We start from the raw sequence: 19,265 nt of genomic DNA on the forward strand, positions 1-19,265 counted from the left end.
CGTGCCGGAACAATGGCCACCAGGGGGGGTACAAATACTGCGTCACTCCACGACTTATCTTCCCGACGACTTTTTGCTTTGACTTCTACTTCCCAAACAGCTGGTTCCTTCAGTCTGAATGTGTGTTGGTGCGTGGTCATTATTCTTCAGAGTCACTGCGTGCCTATTGGTTGGAACACGATCCGTGTATCCATCACTTCCTGGTCTTCTCTAAAGAAGAGGGACCAATGGAAACGTTGTCATGTTGCCGTTGGTCAGCATGGAAACATTCCTTAGCTAACAATGACATTATTGTTCTATTGATATAAAGGGAGGTCAGGTACTCTTTAAAGCAGCTGCTAGTTATGGATACTTTCTACTGAAGTACACTTCAAAGCCTCTTTACTTTGACTTGAGTGAAGAAGTTTAGTCGGTACTTCTACTTTCACCAGAGGCTTTTTAAACACGAGTATGTGTACTTCTACTTGAGTACAGGGTATGTGTACTTCTACTTGAGTACAGGATGTGTGTACTTCTACTTGAGTACAGGATGTGTGTACTTCTACTTGAGTACAGGATGTGTGTACTTCTACTTGAGTAAAGGATGTGTGTACTTCTACTTGAGTACAGGACGTGTGTACTTCTACTTGAGTAAAGGACGTGTGTACTTCTACTTGAGTTAAACACGAGTATGTGTACTTCTACTTGAGTAGAGGACGTGTGTACTTCTACTTGAGTACAGGACGTGTGTACTTCTACTTGAGTAAAGGACGTGTGTACTTCTATTTGAGTACAGGACGTGTGTACTTCTACTTGAGTACAGGACGTGTGTACTTCTACTTGAGTACAGGACGTGTGTACTTCTACTTGAGTAAAGGAAGTGTGTACTTCTACTTGAGTAAAGGATGTGTGTACTTCTACTTGAGTACAGGACGTGTGTACTTCTACTTGAGTAAAGGACGTGAGTACTTCTACCAGAGTATTTTTAAACACGAGTATGTGTACTTCTACTTGAGTACAGGACGTGTGTACTTCTACTTGAGTACCGGACGTGTGTACTTCTACTTGAGTAAAGGACGTGTGTACTTCTACCAGAGTATTTTTAAACACGAGTATGTGTACTTCTACTTGAGTACAGGACGTGTGTACTTCTACTTGAGTACCGGACGTGTGTACTTCTACTTGAGTAAAGGACGTGAGTACTTCTACCAGAGTATTTTTAAACACGAGTATGTGTACTTCTACTTGAGTACAGGACGTCTGTACTTCTACTTGAGTACCGGACGTGTGTACTTCTACTTGAGTAAAGGACGTGTGTACTTCTACTTGAGTACAGGACGTGTGTACTTCTACTTGAGTAAAGGACGTGTGTACTTCTACTTGAGTACAGGACGTGTGTACTTCTACTTGAATAAAGGACGTGTGTACTTCTACTTGAGTACAGGACGTGTGTACTTCTACTTGAGTAAAGGACGTGTGTACTTCTACTTGAGTACAGGACGTGTGTACTTCTACTTGAGTAAAGGACGTGTGTACTTCTACTTGAGTAAAGGACGTGTGTACTTCTACTTGAGTACAGGACGTGTGTACTTCTACTTGAGTAAAGGACGTGTGTACTTCTACTTGAGTAAAGGATGTGTGTACTTCTACTTGAGTAGAGGACGTGTGTACTTCTACTTGAGTAAAGGATGTGTGTACTTCTACTTGAGTACAGGACGTGTGTACTTCTACTTGAGTAAAGGACGTGTGTACTTCTACTTGAGTAGAGGATGTGTGTACTTCTACTTGAGTAGAGGACGTGTGTACTTCTACTTGAGTAAAGGACGTGTGTACTTCTACTTGAGTAGAGGACGTGTGTACTTCTACTTGAGTAAAGGACGTGTGTACTTCTACTTGAGTACAGGACGTGTGTACTTCTACTTGAGTAAAGGACGTGTGTACTTCTACTTGAGTAAAGGACGTGTGTACTTCTACTTGAGTAAAGGACGTGTGTACTTCTACTTGAGTAAAGGACGTGAGTACTTCTACTTGAGTAAGGATGTGTGTACTTCTACTTGAGTAAAGGACGTGTGTACTTCTACTTGAGTAAAGGATGTGTGTACTTCTACTTGAGTAAAGGACGTGTGTACTTCTACTTGAGTAAAGGACGTGTGTACTTCTACTTGAGTAAAGGACGTGTGTACTTCTACTTGAGTAAAGGATGTGTGTACTTCTACTTGAGTAAAGGATGTGTGTACTTCTACTTGAGTAAAGGAGGGTGTACTTCTACTTGAGTAAAGGATGTGTGTACTTCTACTTGAGTAAAGGATGTGTGTACTTCTACTTGAGTAAAGGATGTGTGTACTTCTACTTGAGTAAAGGATGTGTGTACTTCTACTTGAGTAAAGGATGTGTGTACTTCTACTTGAGTAAAGGATGTGTGTACTTCTACTTGAGTAAAGGATGTGTGTACTTCTACTTGAGTAAAGGATGTGTGTACTTCTACTTGAGTAAAGGACGTGTGTACTTCTACTTGAGTAAAGGACGTGTGTACTTCTACTTGAGTAAAGGACGTGTGTACTTCTACTTGAGTAAAGGACGTGTGTACTTCTACTTGAGTACAGGACGTGTGTACTTCTACTTGAGTAAAGGACGTGTGTACTTCTACTTGAGTACAGGATGTGTGTACTTCTACTTGAGTAAAGGACGTGTGTACTTCTACTTGAGTAAAGGACGTGTGTACTTCTACTTGAGTACAGGACGTGTGTACTTCTACTTCTACCAGAGGCTTTTTAAACACGAGTATGTGTACTTCTACTTGAGTACAGGACGTGTGTACTTCTACTTGAGTAAAGGACGTGTGTACTTCTACTTGAGTAAAGGACGTGTGTACTTCTACTTGAGTACAGGACGTGTGTACTTCTACTTGAGTAAAGGACGTGTGTACTTCTACTTGAGTACAGGACGTGTGTACTTCTACTTCTACCAGAGGCTTTTTAAACACGAGTATGTGTACTTCTACTTGAGTACAGGACGTGTGTACTTCTACTTGAGTACAGGACGTGTGTACTTCTACTTGAGTACAGGACGTGTGTACTTCTACTTCTACCAGAGGCTTTTTAAACACGAGTATGTGTACTTCTACTTGAGTACAGGACGTGTGTACTTCTACTTGAGTACAGGACGTGTGTACTTCTACTTGAGTACAGGACGTGTGTACTTATACTTGAGTACAGGACGTGTGTACTTATACTTGAGTACAGGACGTGTGTACTTCTGCCTTTGAGCCCTAACCCGTCACAGCTTCCTCTCCTGCTGCTATTTATTACATTTGTACTTTATTATTTACCCCTCTTGTTTGTTTGTTTGTTTGTTTGTTTGTTCTTGGGTCCCTAGAAAGGCGCTGTACAAACATAATGTATTATTGTTAAAGACTCACGTGCTGTTCTTCCCTTCCAGGTCGGCCATCGAGGAAGGAAAGGGAATTTATAACAACATCAAAAACTTTGTGCGCTTCCAGCTGAGCACGTGAGTGACACGCAGACGATGCAAATGAACTGAACTTAAAGAAAGACACGTCTCCGGCGCTAACGCGTTGGAGACGTGTCTTTTAACTCCTCAGAACCCACGGAGACACGGAGACACGTACGGGACGTTTAAATGTTCTGGAGAGTTCCCTATTCAGCTTTAGTCCCTCAGTGACACACCCTGAACAGTCCGGGGGGTCCTGGGCCGGGTCGTGTGACTTTGTTCCCATGACAACATGTCCAAGATGTCGTCATGTGACTTTGTGTTCCCACGACAACATGTCCAAGATGTCCATGTGCCAGGTCACGTGACAGAACTAGCTAGATGATCAATTTGATATGAAACAAATTAGATAAATATCGCTGGGACATTAATGTCACATCGGGACACGATTAAGTACTATATATATATTATACTTATTTAGAACTTGAATTGGCTTGTTACGGTCATGTCGTGTTGATGTCTTCTACATCAACACGTGTCCCCTCTTCTTCATGTCTCTTCTACATCAACATGTGTCCCCTCTTCTCCGTGTCTCTTCTACATCAACATGTGTCCCCTCTTCTTCATGTCTCTTCTACATCAACATGTGTCCCCTCTTCTTCATGTCTCTTCTACATCAACATGTGTCCCCTCTTCTTCATGTCTCTTCTACATCAACATGTGTCCCCTCTTCTCCATGTCTCTTCTACATCAACATGTGTCCCCTCTTCTTCATGTCTCTTCTACATCAACACGTGTCCCCTCTTCTTCATGTCTCTTCTACATCAACACGTGTCCCCTCTTCTTCATGTCTCTTCTACATCAACATGTGTCCCCTCTTCTCCGTGTCTCTTCTACATCAACATGTGTCCCCTCTTCTTCGTGTCTCTTCTACATCAACATGTGTCCCCTCTTCTCCGTGTCTCTTCTACATCAACATGTGTCCCCTCTTCTTCATGTCTCTTCTACATCAACACGTGTCCCCTCTTCTTCATGTCTCTTCTACATCAACATGTGTCCCCTCTTCTCCGTGTCTCTTCTACATCAACATGTGTCCCCTCTTCTTCATGTCTCTTCTACATCAACATGTGTCCCCTCTTCTTCATGTCTCTTCTACATCAACACGTGTCCCCTCTTCTTCATGTCTCTTCTACATCAACATGTGTCCCCTCTTCTCCGTGTCTCTTCTACATCAACATGTGTCCCCTCTTCTTCATGTCTCTTCTACATCAACATGTGTCCCCTCTTCTCCATGTCTCTTCTACATCAACATGTGTCCCCTCTTCTTCATGTCTCTTCTACATCAACATGTGTCCCCTCTTCTCCATGTCTCTTCTACATCAACATGTGTCCCCTCTTCTTCCGAGTAAATCGCCAGAACGCCGACACCTCCTCATCTCCACCGCTCCCATGTTTTCTTTTGTGTTGCCATAAGTCAGTCTCTCTGCGTTGGTGCGCTGGGCTAATGCTAATGCTAATGCTAATGCTAATAATGCTAATGCGAGGATAATAAAATGGCGGCTCTACAAAACATTTCAGAGTTTTACGGGGCGTGGTTTCAATCCGCCCAGCCAATCAGAACTGGGGCACTTTTTCCCCCAGGAGAGTACCACCTCTCAGCAGGCGCTACAAATGGGGGTGAAAGTTCCCGGCACTAAGTACTCTTTTTGGTGTGAACGCGCCCTAAGGTGGTTTTGTTGCACCTCTGCAGGAGTATTGCCGCTCTGACGCTCATCTCCTTGGCGACGCTGATGAACTTTCCCAACCCGCTGAACGCGATGCAGATTCTGTGGATCAACATCATCATGGACGGCCCCCCCGCTCAGAGGTACAGGGCATCATGGGAAATGTAGTCATTGTATCAAAAATAAAAGTGTGTGTGGATCTTTTAATCCCCCTGAGAAACGATTGTGATATCGGGCAGTGTAAATGACGCCATCGCCCAATTTGCATAATGTGTGTGTCTCTCTCTGTGTGTGTGTGTGTGTTCTCAGTCTGGGTGTGGAGCCCGTGGATCAGGATGTGATCCGGCAGCCCCCCCGTAATGTTCGGGACAGCATCCTGACTCGCTCCCTGCTCAGCAAAGTGCTGCTGTCGGCGTTCATCATCGTCTGTGGGACGCTCTTCGTCTTCTGGAGGGAGGTGCGTCTCCTCTTCATCAACTTGCCTCTTTCGGCTGTAGATATGATTCATGGGAGCCTGCAGGCGCCAGTCTGAGGACACCTCCACTCTGAGGACACCTCCACTCTGAGGACACCTCCACTCTCAGGACAGGAAGTGCATGCAAACTAAGAATTACAGAATAAAATCGCCACTTTCCGAACAGGAAATGCACACAAATACAAAATAAAATCGTACTGACACTTATTATATCTATATATATTTATATATATATATATATAGATATATACCCGTGGTGGGACCCCTGAGTCAGACGGTGCGTCCTGGTCATGCTTCATATCGGCCGCCCCGGGAAGGAAGAGGCACGCAGAGTGGGGGAAGTCCCCCACCCCAACGCAGCATCAGAGTCGAACCCGCAGTTCGGAGGAACTGAGGGCTGGACACAGGCCGTGGGGGGGGGGGGGGCTGGACACAGGCCGTGGGGGGGGGGGGCTGGACACAGGCCGTGGGGGGGGGGGGGCTGGACACAGGCCGTGGGGGGACAGGTTGAAATAGCCAAAAAAAGAAAAATCATAAAACCGGGGGAAAGTGAAAATAAGTGTCCGAAAATAGGCCCTCGTGAGGCGGGCAGAGTCCCCTGTCAACTCCGTAACATTCCTCCATGGTTCATTTGGGCGAAAAATGGCTAAGTCAATTTTTACGAGAACCAGGCTGGGGGGGTCAAAAGGGCTTGACCAAGGCCGACCCAAAGTGCACGGTGAGCGGACTCATGACCTCCGTGATGAGTCTCCATTGTGATTTGAAAACTTCCATCAGACGAGTCCTTCGGGGGGCGGGTCACTTCCTGTCCTGAGAGTGGAGGCCTGCAGGCAGACCACTCTCAAATTATTCATGTGTTTCTTTATTTCATCGGTCATGAAAACACAAAGTCACCGACACTCATGGTCTTTAAACAAGCCAGAAATATAAAGGTGCAGGAATGAGCCCTACATTAGCCACCTTTAGCTTAGCGGTGGTGACGTGAAGTCATGTGACCGTGCTGTAGTTCCTTTATAGCCCAACATTAGCCACCTTTAGCTTAGCGGTGGTGACGTGAAGTCATGTGACCGTGCTGTAGTTCCTTTATAGCCCAACATTAGCCACCTTTAGCTTAGCGGTGGTGACGTGAAGTCATGTGACCGTGCTGTCGTTCCTTTATAGCCCAACATTAGCCACCTTTAGCTTAGCGGTGGTGACGTGAAGTCATGTGACCGTGCTGTAGTTCCTTTATAGCCCAACATTAGCCGCCTTTAGCTTAGCGGTGGTGACGTGAAGTCATGTGACCGAGCTGTAGTTCCTTTATAGCCCAACATTAGCCACCTTTAGCTTAGCGGTGGTGACGTGAAGTCATGTGACCGTGCTGTAGTTCCTTTATAGCCCAACATTAGCCACCTTTAGCTTAGCGGAGGTGACGTGAAGTCATGTGACCGTGCTGTCGTTCCTTTATAGCCCAACATTAGCCACCTTTAGCTTAGCGGTGGTGACGTGAAGTCATGTGACCGAGCTGTAGTTCCTTTATAGCCCAACATTAGCCACCTTTAGCTTAGCGGAGGTGACGTGAAGTCATGTGACCGTGCTGTCGTTCCTTTATAGCCCAACATTAGCCTCCTTTAGCTTAGCGGTGGTGACGTGAAGTCATGTGACCGTGCTGTCGTTCCTATATAGCCCAACATTAGCCGCCTTTAGGCAAACATTTCCAAGTAAAAGAGGACAATATGCTAACATTTAAAACCAAATAAAATTTACTTCTTTGTGCCTGATATACAGTGGGGCAAAAAAGTATTTAGTCAGCCACCAATTGTGCAAGTTCCCACTTAAAAAGAAGAGAGGCCTGTAATGTTCATCCTAGGTACACTTCAACTATGAGAGACAGACTGGGGGGAAAGAATCCAGGAAATCACATTGTAGGATTTTTAATGAATTAATTGGTAAATTCCTCGGTAAAATAAGTATTTGGTCACCTGCAAACAAACAAGATTTCTGGCTCTCACAGACCTGTAACTTCTTCTTTAAGAGCCTCCTCTGTCCTCCACTCGTTAACTGTATTAATGGCACCTGTTTGAACTCAGTATAAAAGACACCTGTCCACAACCTCAAACAGTCACACTCCAAACTCCACTATGGCCAAGACCAGAGAGCTGTCAAAGGACACCAGAAACAATTGTAGACCTGCACCAGGCTGGGAAGACTGCATCTGCAATAGGTAAGCAGCTTGGTGTGAAGAAATCAACTGTGGGAGCAATTATTAGAAAATGGAAGACATACAAGACCACTGATAATCTCCCTCGATCTGGGGCCCCACGCGAGACCTCATCCCGTGGGGTCAAAAGGATCACAAGACCGGTGAGCAAAGATCCCAGAACCACACGGGGGGACCGAGTCAATGACCTGCAGAGAGCTGGGAGCAAAGTAACAAAGGCTACCATCAGTAACACACTACGCCGCCAGGGACTCAAACCCTGCAGTGCCAGACGTGTCCCCCCGCTTAAGCCAGTACATGTCCAGGCCCGTCTGAAGTTTTCTAGAGAGCATTTAGATGATCCAGAAGAGGATTGGGAGAATGTCACCTGGTCAGACGAAACCAAAATAGAACTTGTTGGTAAAAACTCAACTAGACGTGTTTGGAGGAGAAAGAATGCCGAGTTGCATCCAAAGAACACCTGCTGTGAAACTTGGGGCTGGAAACATCATGCTTTGGGGCTTTCTGCAAAGGGACCAGGACGACTGATCCGTGTGAAGGAAAGAATGAATGGGGCCATGTATCGTGATATTTTGAGTGACAACCTCCTTCCATCAGCAAGGGCATTGAAGATGAAACGTGGCTGGGTCTTTCAGCATGACAATGATCCCAAACACACCGCCCGGGCAACGAAGGAGTGGCTTCGTAAGAAGCATTTCAAGGTCCTGGAGTGGCCTAGCCAGTCTCCAGATCTCAACCCCATAGAAAATCTTTGGAGGGAGTTGAAAGTCCGTGTTGCCCAGCAACAGCCCCAAAGCATCACTGCTCTAGAGGAGATCTGCATGGAGGAATGGGCCAACGTACCAGCAACAGTGAAAACCTTGTGAAGACTTACAGAAAACGTTTGACCTCTGTCATTGCCAACAAAGGGTATATAGCAAAGTATTGAGATGAACTTCTGTTATTGACCAAATACTTATTTTCCACCATCATTTGCAAATACATGTGATTCCCTGGATTCTTCCCCCCCCCTGTCTCTCAGAGTTGAAGTGTACCTAGGATGAACATTACAGGCCTCTTCTCTTTAAGTGGGAGAACTTGGAGGCTGACTAAATACTTGCCCCACTGCATGTGTGCTGATCACAGCTGCATGCAACTTACCATATTGAAGACTTCATTTATATTTTATTAAACCCGTTTTCTTTTTATTATCTTGGCTCTTTAATGACTGATTTTAAATGTAATAGTCATTTTAAAACTGTCTATAAATCTATAAATAGACTCAGTTGAGAGGGGACGTAATTTTCAGACGTGTTTTTGTGTTTTAGTTGCAGGACAACGTGATCACTCCTCGAGACACGACGATGACCTTCACCTGCTTCGTCTTCTTCGACATGTTCAACGCCCTCAGCTCCCGCTCTCAGGTAACTCCTGATGCTCCTCCTCCTCATACATCACTCTTTCCCTTTTATATATATATATTATATCTCCCGCTGTGTGTGTGTGTGTGTGTGTGTGTGTGTGTGTGTGTGTGTGTGTGTGTGTGTGTGTGTGTGTGTGTGTGTGTGTGTGTGTGTGTATATAGACTCGCCTGGTGTATGAGCTGGGTTTTTGCAGTAACAGGACGTTCTGTTTCTCGGTCCTCGGCTCCATCATGGGTCAGCTGCTCGTCATCTACTTCCCCCCCCTGCAGAGCGTCTTCCAGACGGAGAGCCTCTACTTCACAGGTACTACTACTCTACTACTGTACTACTACTCTACTAATACTACTACTACTACTGTACTACTACTCTACTAATACTACTGTACTAATATTACTACTACTCTACTACTACTACTACTACTGTACTACTACTGTACTAATACTACTACTCTACTAATACTACTGTACTACTACTCTACTAATACTACTGTACTAATACTACTACTCTACTACTACTACTGTACTACTACTCTACTAATACTACTGTACTACTACTACTACTGTACTACTACTACTGTACTACTACTGTACTACTACTACTACTGTACTAATACTACTACTCTACTAATACTACTGTACTAATACTACTACTGTACTAATACTACTACTGTACTAATACTACTGTACCAGGGTTTCCCACACATAGACTATACTTGGGCGGGCCGCCCAGGTATATTAACGGCCGCCCAAGTATATTTCGCGACCCATTTAGGTTTTGTTTTTTTTATAATTTTTTAATAATTTTTTTTTTTATAGTTTTCTTTTTTATTCGTCCGTGACCACGACGCCATCTGCGATCGATTAACTTGTGGACAATGATCCCTCGCTCCCTTGCACTGATCTCGCCTCCTTCTGGCCTGTTAAGTGGCCTGCCTCACAGGGGGACTGGCTGTCCACATGATGTGGCCTGCCGACATGGCCACTGTCATACAGATCATAAATCAAAGCCCTTGATTGGTCTCTGTGTGTCATTCAAGCTCGGGATCAGCTCAGCTCAGGTGAGGTAAAGGACTCTCTGAGTGTTTAGATAGTTAACTTAGTCTAAGTTCTCAGTGGGTCTCAAACGGTGTGGTCACCAGTTATGTAAACACATATTAAGGTGAAAAAAGGTAAGATACACTTTTACAGGACAGGCTGATTCAGGAGCACAGACAGACTCACAACTATAAATGAACCAAAAATAAATTAATAAACAAGTTTCAGTGTTTTTTTCATATTGAAATGGTATGTTATTGGTTATGGCCATGATTTTATGATTATTGAAATGTATACTGTTCTGTTTAATATAGGTGTTTCCATAGATCTAGTCTCTTTCTTTTCCCCTCAAAATGCACCAGATTGATGCATTTAACTCCAAAATAAAAGATAAAATCTTACCGGGGGGGCATGCCCCTGGACCCCTATAGAGGATTTGAGGTCGACCCCCACTAAAAATCACATGGATAGGTTTCTAAATACATTTATAAATACATTTATTTTTTTAAATAGTAACCCATTTCCATATGTTCATGTGTGGGTAGTAGATTTAAACAATAGGGCTATCACTATGGGCCCTGCCTGCACCTGTTCGCTCTGCCATCGCGTGAAGGGTCTGCTAACAAGCGACCAACAGAAAGGTTAATGTTGTTGCACGTCACCTGAACCCGTTAACTTCCCCCGTTTGTTCCCCTGTGTTCAGACCTGCTGTTCCTGGTGAGCCTCACTTCCTCCGTGTGCATCGTCTCCGAGGCCGTGAAGGTGCTGGAGAGGTGGAGGGGGTCCCAGAGGAGCCCGCCCCCCTCCGACTGCTTCCACGAGGTATGACCGCTGACCGGTGAGGAGGAGGAGGAGGAGGAGGAGGAAGAGGAGGAAGAGGAAGGAGCCTCACAATCGATGGCACTGACTCGTCAAGTTTCCTGATGTGAGGAGGAGGAAGATTTCTGGTCTGTGACTGGAAGGAGCTCCCGGCCTCGGGGCGCTCAGAGTCCAGCTGCCAGCAGTGTGAACGCATGTTGAGGACCCGAAGTGTTATATTAGAAACGTAGAGTCGGGTCTCCGGATCATAGAAACTGCAGATGTTGGGACATTTTCACGATTAGTACAAGTTGTGTTCGATGGCATATTTGCAGACGGTAGCTAAAACTTAAAAATCGACCCAAAATGCATCCTGATCCGCCCACAGAGAGGATGGATACGTGTCGAGGTTGAAACTGCGATTGTTGACCCTGAAGAGTCAGAAATGGAGTCAGCGTCCCTCAACAAACCGCAACACGTTCCAAATCGGCCACGTTTTAAGCGTTTGCCTAAATATGCTAATTAACCCAACTTATGCTAATTGTACGAAAGTCCCAGCATCTGCAGGTTAGCATCCGGCAGTTTCTCTGAGCTGGAGACCCTGCTCTACATTTCTATCATAACACGTTGGGGTATCCACATGTCCAGGTTCACAGCAGGACTCTGGGTAACAGACGGCTATTGGACTGGACTTTTGTTCAACTGGGGGCAAGATGGATGCCCGCCCCCCTCCATCGTGCTTTAGGACGGCTTCTTCTCCCTGAAGGACGGAGGCGACATGCAGTTCTTCTTTTTTAATCTTCAGAAGGTGTTGACCACTTATCCACATGTATGAGGGTGGAGGTGTAACGGCACTCGAACAAGCTGAGACACTTCCTTCTGAGGTCAAAGTAAATTCTGCTGCTCAAACGAAAGCCCTGACTGTGTTCTGAATGATTTAAAGGAAACGGTGTGTGTGTGTGTGTGTGTGTGTGTGTGTATTTTTCTAAAAGTCAGATTTTTATTTACTTTTAATTTACAATATCATCATTCCCCAATATAATTAGAATACGATAAGTCCCTCAAATGTTTTACGTTATTTAAACATCGTCATTGTTACTACACTATTATCCGCTCTAATTCATCACGAGTGGTTCGTCGTCCCTCTTCGATCAAAGATAGGTAGTGTTTCCAGAACTCTGCGGAGAAAGAGATTTAAAGGAACATGTACTATGTTTCCATTCCCTTACGGACCGACAGAGGGGAAGTACAGCTGCAAACGTGACCAAAACATCCGAACCAAAAACCAGTAATGAACGTGTCGTTACGCCTCCACTTCACGGGCTTGCTTTCTGTGATCTGTGCTTGTTTGTTTTTTATGCTTCTTCCTGAGCACACTGCTTTTTATTTAAATTAAAATGGTATTTGTACAGCTGATGACAAATGCTTTTTTCTTGTCATATTTAATATAAATAAAGTTCCTGTTGAAAATCCTGATGCTAAAATGTGGATTCCGGCCTCGAAGCGCACCACGCGGTGCGTTCAGGGTACACACACTTTCTAGTAAAGATGCATTGTTCTCATCCTGTGCCTTAGAGACGTCATTTTAAATATCTCATATAAAAACCCTTTAATCGGTGTCGGCACTTAAAGGGTTTCACAAGAGAATCTCCTCAAAATAGTAATAAAAAGGTGTATTTACCATTTTTATAAAATGTGGATGTGTTCTCTTCTTCACCGGGGGTCTTCTCTTTATAGGACATGGTGCTTTCTGGGAAATGTAGTTCTAGCAGTTGAAAGTTTAATTTATTTCGGTTTTGGCCTGAAAACATGAACACTAGAAAATAAAAATATATTTTCACTCGGTTTCCAAAACATTCAATCCTGTTTTATTTGTGCAAAACTGTGATATGTTTCTCAATATGAAGTAAAATATGATCCAACCTCTATCTCTCTTTCCAGGTTTTTGTTTGTAATGCTGCGTTCACAGCGGACGCAAAGCAAATCGTTTGACTATGAATCAGAAAACCAAAACGGCCAATATCACCCAGCTGTAGCCGCAGCCAGACGGTACACGACACTACGGTGGCTGAGAGACATTGATACCGTACATGGCAGATTAAAAACAAATTGCAAATGTTATTGTAGCATTTTAAGTAAATTAATAACCTAGTCTATCCGTTTGAGACACAACAGTATATGACTTTCAGCACAAATCATTTTGTCTAATAAATTAAAACAAAAAGGTGGCTTAGTAAACTTTATTTTTATTTTTTAGTATAAAATAGGTATTAATGAGATCATCGACCAGAGAATGCAATTCCTGAAGAAATTGCTAGTGGGAATGCTTTATGCTGAAAAGCTGACGCTAAACTGAAATGTAATGTGTAAGAAGAAAGTGAAGAATTGAGATTGAAATGATGCATGAACCCCGGGGGCTTGAATGTGTGATGAGAGAAGAAAGTGAAAAGCAGCGGAATATTTGAACTGCCAACTTTTGAACTAACTTCATGGCGAGTGGTCTGTCGCCATGGCAACGGCATTTGATGACACCCCGTAAAACGCATAGATGTGTTGATGGCTGCATCGTTACCAAACCTGTGAAGTTTTGGGCCGTTTGGAGCATTTTCACTGAAGTTATAAAACTGTGTTTCATGGCGAGCATTATGTTGCCATGGCAACGGCATTTGAAGAAATCTCAAAACTGTCCAGCTGAACTTACAATAGGCGCATTCACACCGCAGTACTTTCCCCACAAAGGTTCATGAGTACAGATCGCGTTCACACCGCAACAAGTCCCTGAGGGAAGATCAGGCAAATGAGGCCGCTGACGTTCTTCTTCTTCTTCTGCTTTGCAGGTCTCCCTTGAAAAAGAGCTCAATGGGACCAATCTGGTTAAATAAAGGTTTGAAATGAAATGAAATGAAATGTGGGTTTACCGGCAGGCCGCAAACCACTTCACGGCGTATACCGCCGCCCGGTCATTGTGAATGTGAAAGTGTTTGAAACTGATCTTTTTTCAGTCATTGAGCTTCATATTGTTCCACCTCTCTCTCAGCGCTCCATTTCTTTCCGGACTGAGCAGGAAAGAGCAGATTCTCCGGAGCATCCTGTGTTTCCCTGAGGAGTGACCGGTCCACGGGGGACCCCACAGCTTTCAGTCAGATTTCATTCCTAAGTATGTTAACAGAACCTTCTGAGCTCAAATTGCCCTATAAGGAAATTCAAATGTAAGACATTTGTTGTTGACATTGTTTTGTTTACCATTACAACCAACCTGAATAATCTTGCTGCACTTTGCATGAAAGTGCGTCACTGCTCAGTCTGACGGCTGCGGAGCAAGGAGGACGGAGATAAGTCACTAACTCACCGGCGCTCAGAGACATATGCGATGTGCACACGGGCCCGTACTATGTAACTATTCTATATATGCTGTCTTGCAATCTGGCACCAGGGGCCTCATTTATAAAGCTTTGCGTAGGAGTCACGTGGGAAGGTGGCGTACGTATGACAAAGCAAGTAAATACGCAAGGAACATGCATATTCAGGGTTCCCACACATAGACTATACTTGGGCGGGCCGCCCAGGTATATTTCGCGACCCTTTTTTTTTTTTTTTTTAATTAAAAAAATAAATAAATAATATATATTTCTTTTTTATTCGTCCGTGACCACGACGCCATCTGCGATCGATTAACTTGTGGACAATGATCCCTCGCTACCTTGCACTGATCTCGCCTCCTTCTGGCCTGTTAAGTGGCCTGCCTCACACAGGGTGACTGGCTGTCCACATGATGTGGCCTGCCGACATGGCCACTGTCATACAGATCATAAATCAAAGCCCTTGATTGGTCTCTGTGTGTCATTCAAGCTCGGGATAAGCTCAGCTCAGGTGAGGTAAAGGACTCTCTGAGTGTTTAGATAGTTAACTTAGTCTAAGTTCTCAGTGGGTCTCAAACGGTCTGGTCACCAGTTATGTAAACACATTTGAGAGTAACCCATTTCCATGTGTTCATGTGTGGGTAGTAGATGTAAACTATAGGCTCATTATGGGCCCTGCCTGTACCTGTTCGCTCTGCCATCGCGTGAAGGGTCTGCTAACAAGCGACCAACATAAAGGTTAATCTTGTTGCACGTCACCACCCCCCCCCCCCAATCAATACAGATGTATTTATTATAAACGTTAGTCCTTAACATCTATCTCTGTGTATATCACCATTCAAACATCTTTTAGAAGCTGAACAAACCCCACACAGCTCAGTGAAGACTGAAATGTTGACTTTATTTGATCACTTCAGTAAAAACTAACGTTCATATTTCTCTCTTTGATTATAATACTGATGAACGTTCAGAACAAAGCACTTTGGCAACTTACCACCTACGTTTTAAAATGCTTAATAAGCACCGTCACTTTCATGATATCATTTCTCCGTCATAATCGGTTGTTTCCGTGAACGGCCGACTGTTGAGTGACGGCACATGCTGCGGCCGCAAGGCATTGTGGGGCAGCATTTTCGCTTCTCCTGTCGCTTAGGGAGGTCCAGTGGTTCCTAAGCTAAAGGAGGTGATAAAGGAAGTTTGAAACCTCCTTTCCTATCATTCTCATCATTCTAGAGAATTCGAACGACACTTATCATGGCTGCCACGGAGGGACTTCCGGGTCATTTCACTCGGTTAGGAAGGTTCCTAAGCTAAATGGACTATTGGACAAATGGACTATTGGACTTCAGCCCGCCACGAGAAGCAGGGAAATGAGTTTCAAGAGCAATGGGACGTCCTTTCCTCCGGAGCGTCACGTGAAGCGACGTCCGTTTGTGATGACGCCGCACAGCTGATCGTCTGACAGCAGCTCTGTCCCCGTGGTTTCCACACACCCCCCCGCCTCTGTTAGCACACATTTACTGACACAAACATGTGTATCATCTGTTGTAGACCCACATAAATAAAATCAAATAAGAACTCATTCTCAAAAAAGATAAACGCCATTCTTAAAATGTATAAACGAACATTGGATTAATATTGATTAGAGTGCACAATAGAAATAAAATAATTGAGAGAAGAAAGAGAGATATGTTATCTATCAAAACCCAGTTAGATTAACATTCATTGGATTGCACACGTTGTGTGTGTGTGTGGATATGCAGCACATTAACATTTTAATAGCACTTAATGACTGAATGGAAATGACAATAAATGAAAATGTAAAACAAAAAAAGCGATCATGAAAATGTTTCCAAAAGATGAATAAAATGATTTGTGCCCACGTTGTTGTTCAGATATATCACATTGTAACTAAATGAAACATTAATTAAACAAAACACGGTATAAACTGAGGAGTGAGTCCCGTGAGGTTCATGTGTTTTCTTCACTCCGCTGGGAAACTGCTCTCATGTCAAGAAGCATCAGATCAGTGCCTCGTCCAATCAGTGAGCGATACACAGTAAGGGGGCGGGGCGAGTGTCTGAGGATTTCATCGGAGGACGGTCTGGTGGTTCCTCGGTTATCGCTCCTCGCTGCTCGGTCCTCCGGCAAAAATAAGGCCATTGGGACGCTACTCAAGATGGCGCAGACAAATCAACTTCCGGTGAGACCGAGACCGAGGAGCGAGGAAATGAAAAATAAGAGAAGTGAGAAGGGCCCATAGCCTATCCTAACCTTCCTCAGGCAGTGTGTTTGTGCCGGGGATCAGCACTTAATCCACCACTTAAAGGAAATACAACAAATGTATTGTGTTATATGGTGTTCTTCGTTTCCATACCTCCTGTGTTTTACGAGCGACTTATCAAGTATTGGCAAACGGCATAAACACGATTAAACATGATAGTATATAAAACCATGCTCATAAGGCGCGTGCACACCGCAGTACCCACTTTAGTTCCGAAACACGTGGACAGGTCCAAACAGGGACTATGTTCAGTTGCTCTCACAGTAAGACGGTTACAAAAACACGTATAAGAACCATAGAAATAGATGCAGCTAAAAACACACAAGACGAAGTTATTGAAGAAAATAAATAAAACCACAGAGTGAAAAAAAGATCGAAAAACATCCTGCATTCCTTACTTGTGAGGTTGTTTTGGTCTAGTGTTAACTGTGCAGTGCATTGTTCCATATTATATATATGTGTTTGTGGAATAGTATTACTGCTGCATGAATGCTCAAGTTTCATTTGGTAGATTATTTAAATTCCTTTATACACTCTTCCGTGTGTCCTATCAGCAGCAACGCAGATTCTATGTGATCAACATGTGTGGAGCATTTTCCTGTGAGAACCACGATCTCAGATGAACAACCTGTTTTCAGCTTTGTGCATTTTCTCGCTGATCCAAGAGGCTCAAGGAGGAAACTGCCTTAACACATACTAAACATAATAAATACTTGATCCTAGTTCATCTTAAACATTTGGCATATCAAGCACATGAAATGTAACTCCATACTAAAGCACAAGCCAACATGTTACAGTAACTCTCAGAAAGCCAGAGACATGTCCACAGATAGATACACACAAACGGGTTAACCGAGAGCAGTGGCGGAGCCAGGCCTTTTTTCAGTGGGGTGGCCAGGATGGAACCAGTGATCATTTTGGGGTGGCATTGAAATCACTATTATATGAACATAAAAATGCATCTCACTAGAAAATAAGGGGATATTTAAGTCACCTCTCCATTATTTGGGATTAAGTGGTGGAATAGATCAAATAATATTCAGTATATCTAACTATTTTTTTCGTATTCCCGCAGGCAAAGTATCAACGAAGCTGACATTATACAAATGTAATGCAATATACCGACTGTTTAGCTTATGGTGATCAGCAGCCCTATGAGCTCATTCTCTCAGTGCATCATCAGGAACACAGACACACATCATTTAAATAGGAGTTTTTAAATGCAATGATTGGTTAAGAATAAACATCTTAAAGCAAATAACAATAAACAATAGCCCTTAACCCTGTAAGGCCCCCGGTTGTAATTTTACAACATTACTTGAAGCTATCCTAAAAAAGTCAGTAAATGTTTTGGTTTTTTAAAAGACTACATTTACAAAGTCAAACAGTCCTTTTGTTCAGCCTCACTATGCTTTTGGGTAGTCGATGTGTTATAGGTCCTGACCTTGGGTTCCTTGAAAGGCGCTATAGAAATCCCAGTTATTATTATTATTATACACAGCAGGGATTCTGGGCCCCATGGAAATACATCACGGCCCCACCACCAGGCCCAGGCCACGCCAACCAAGCACACTTACTGTTGGTCCTGGCACCAGGGGGAGGGACAACTGATTTAGTGAATAGCTGCTAAAAATGTACCTGCATTTACTAGATGTCAGCTAAAAGAGGAGTGAAATTAAACCTGTATAGATATTAACAGTACTTAATGTCAGCTTGGTAAAAAAAACATTACAATTATTATTTACAATGGACTACGCGTGACTAACAGTCTAATTTCCACCACTCATGGACCACACCCACCTTTTCTTTGAAAAACTGGGTGACATACTTTCACCCTTTAGTCCCTCTCTCTTTCTCTCCTTTCTTTTCTCTTTTGAAAGCCTGACTTTGTGAGTCGTTGAGACATCGCACACATGTAAGTACTAGCATCCCTGCTCCTAACATGCTCTCACTCTCTGCTAGAAAGTGCCGTTTGGAGGCAGGACCAAACCATTACATGTAAATGGAGGGGGGTGTTCGAGGCTTTAGATAATTAACTTTTGGAAGAAAATAAGTTCAATGAATTGTAAGTTTAGTGAGTACATTATCGATATAACGTCCTATTAATGTTAATTATTGATGAATGATGAAAGGCTACTTAAACATTGTTTTCTTAATGTTCTAAAATAGTTTGGGCCCCCGTGGTGAGGGTGTTTGGGGTGGCCAATAGGGTGGCCAGGATTCAGCTGGGGGTGGCCGTGGCCACTCCCAGCCACCCCCCAGCTCCGCCACTGACCTAGAGACCGAAATAAATGTACCTTAAATTAGCTAGTGAACATTAGCTATTAATTTAACAAGCTATCCAACACGCTCATGGATATATAGAGGATGAATAAGAGAACTGGACACTCCCTTCATTCCTGTGAGTTATTCAGTGGCGCTTGAAGCCGAAAGTGGAGCGAGTATAGACTCTGAAAGTACCCGGACGTGGGCCCATAGAGCATGCGCAGTTTGAGTTTCCCTTAAGCCCTTGTATGTGTGCGTGTGCGCGCGCGTGTGTGTGTGGTCACGTGATTAACG

At 43.8% G+C, this 19,265-nt stretch overlaps 1 protein-coding gene across 1 annotated transcript; it reads left to right on the forward strand.

The window, feature by feature from the left end:
• Window positions 1-3,354: 3,354 nt before the first annotated feature.
• atp2c1 (ATPase secretory pathway Ca2+ transporting 1) lies at window positions 3,355-12,991 on the forward strand (the record flags this gene model as incomplete). Its single annotated transcript, XM_034079995.1, has 6 exons — window positions 3,355-3,486; window positions 5,180-5,296; window positions 5,463-5,610; window positions 9,136-9,231; window positions 9,393-9,534; window positions 10,969-12,991. Coding segments are annotated over 6 exons (760 nt in total), but the record flags the coding sequence as incomplete, so codon positions are not given.
• Window positions 12,992-19,265: the final 6,274 nt, after the last annotated feature.

This window comes from Pseudochaenichthys georgianus, unplaced genomic scaffold (assembly GCF_902827115.2).
Source record: "Pseudochaenichthys georgianus unplaced genomic scaffold, fPseGeo1.2 scaffold_807_arrow_ctg1, whole genome shotgun sequence".
NCBI lineage: Eukaryota > Metazoa > Chordata > Actinopteri > Perciformes > Channichthyidae > Pseudochaenichthys > Pseudochaenichthys georgianus.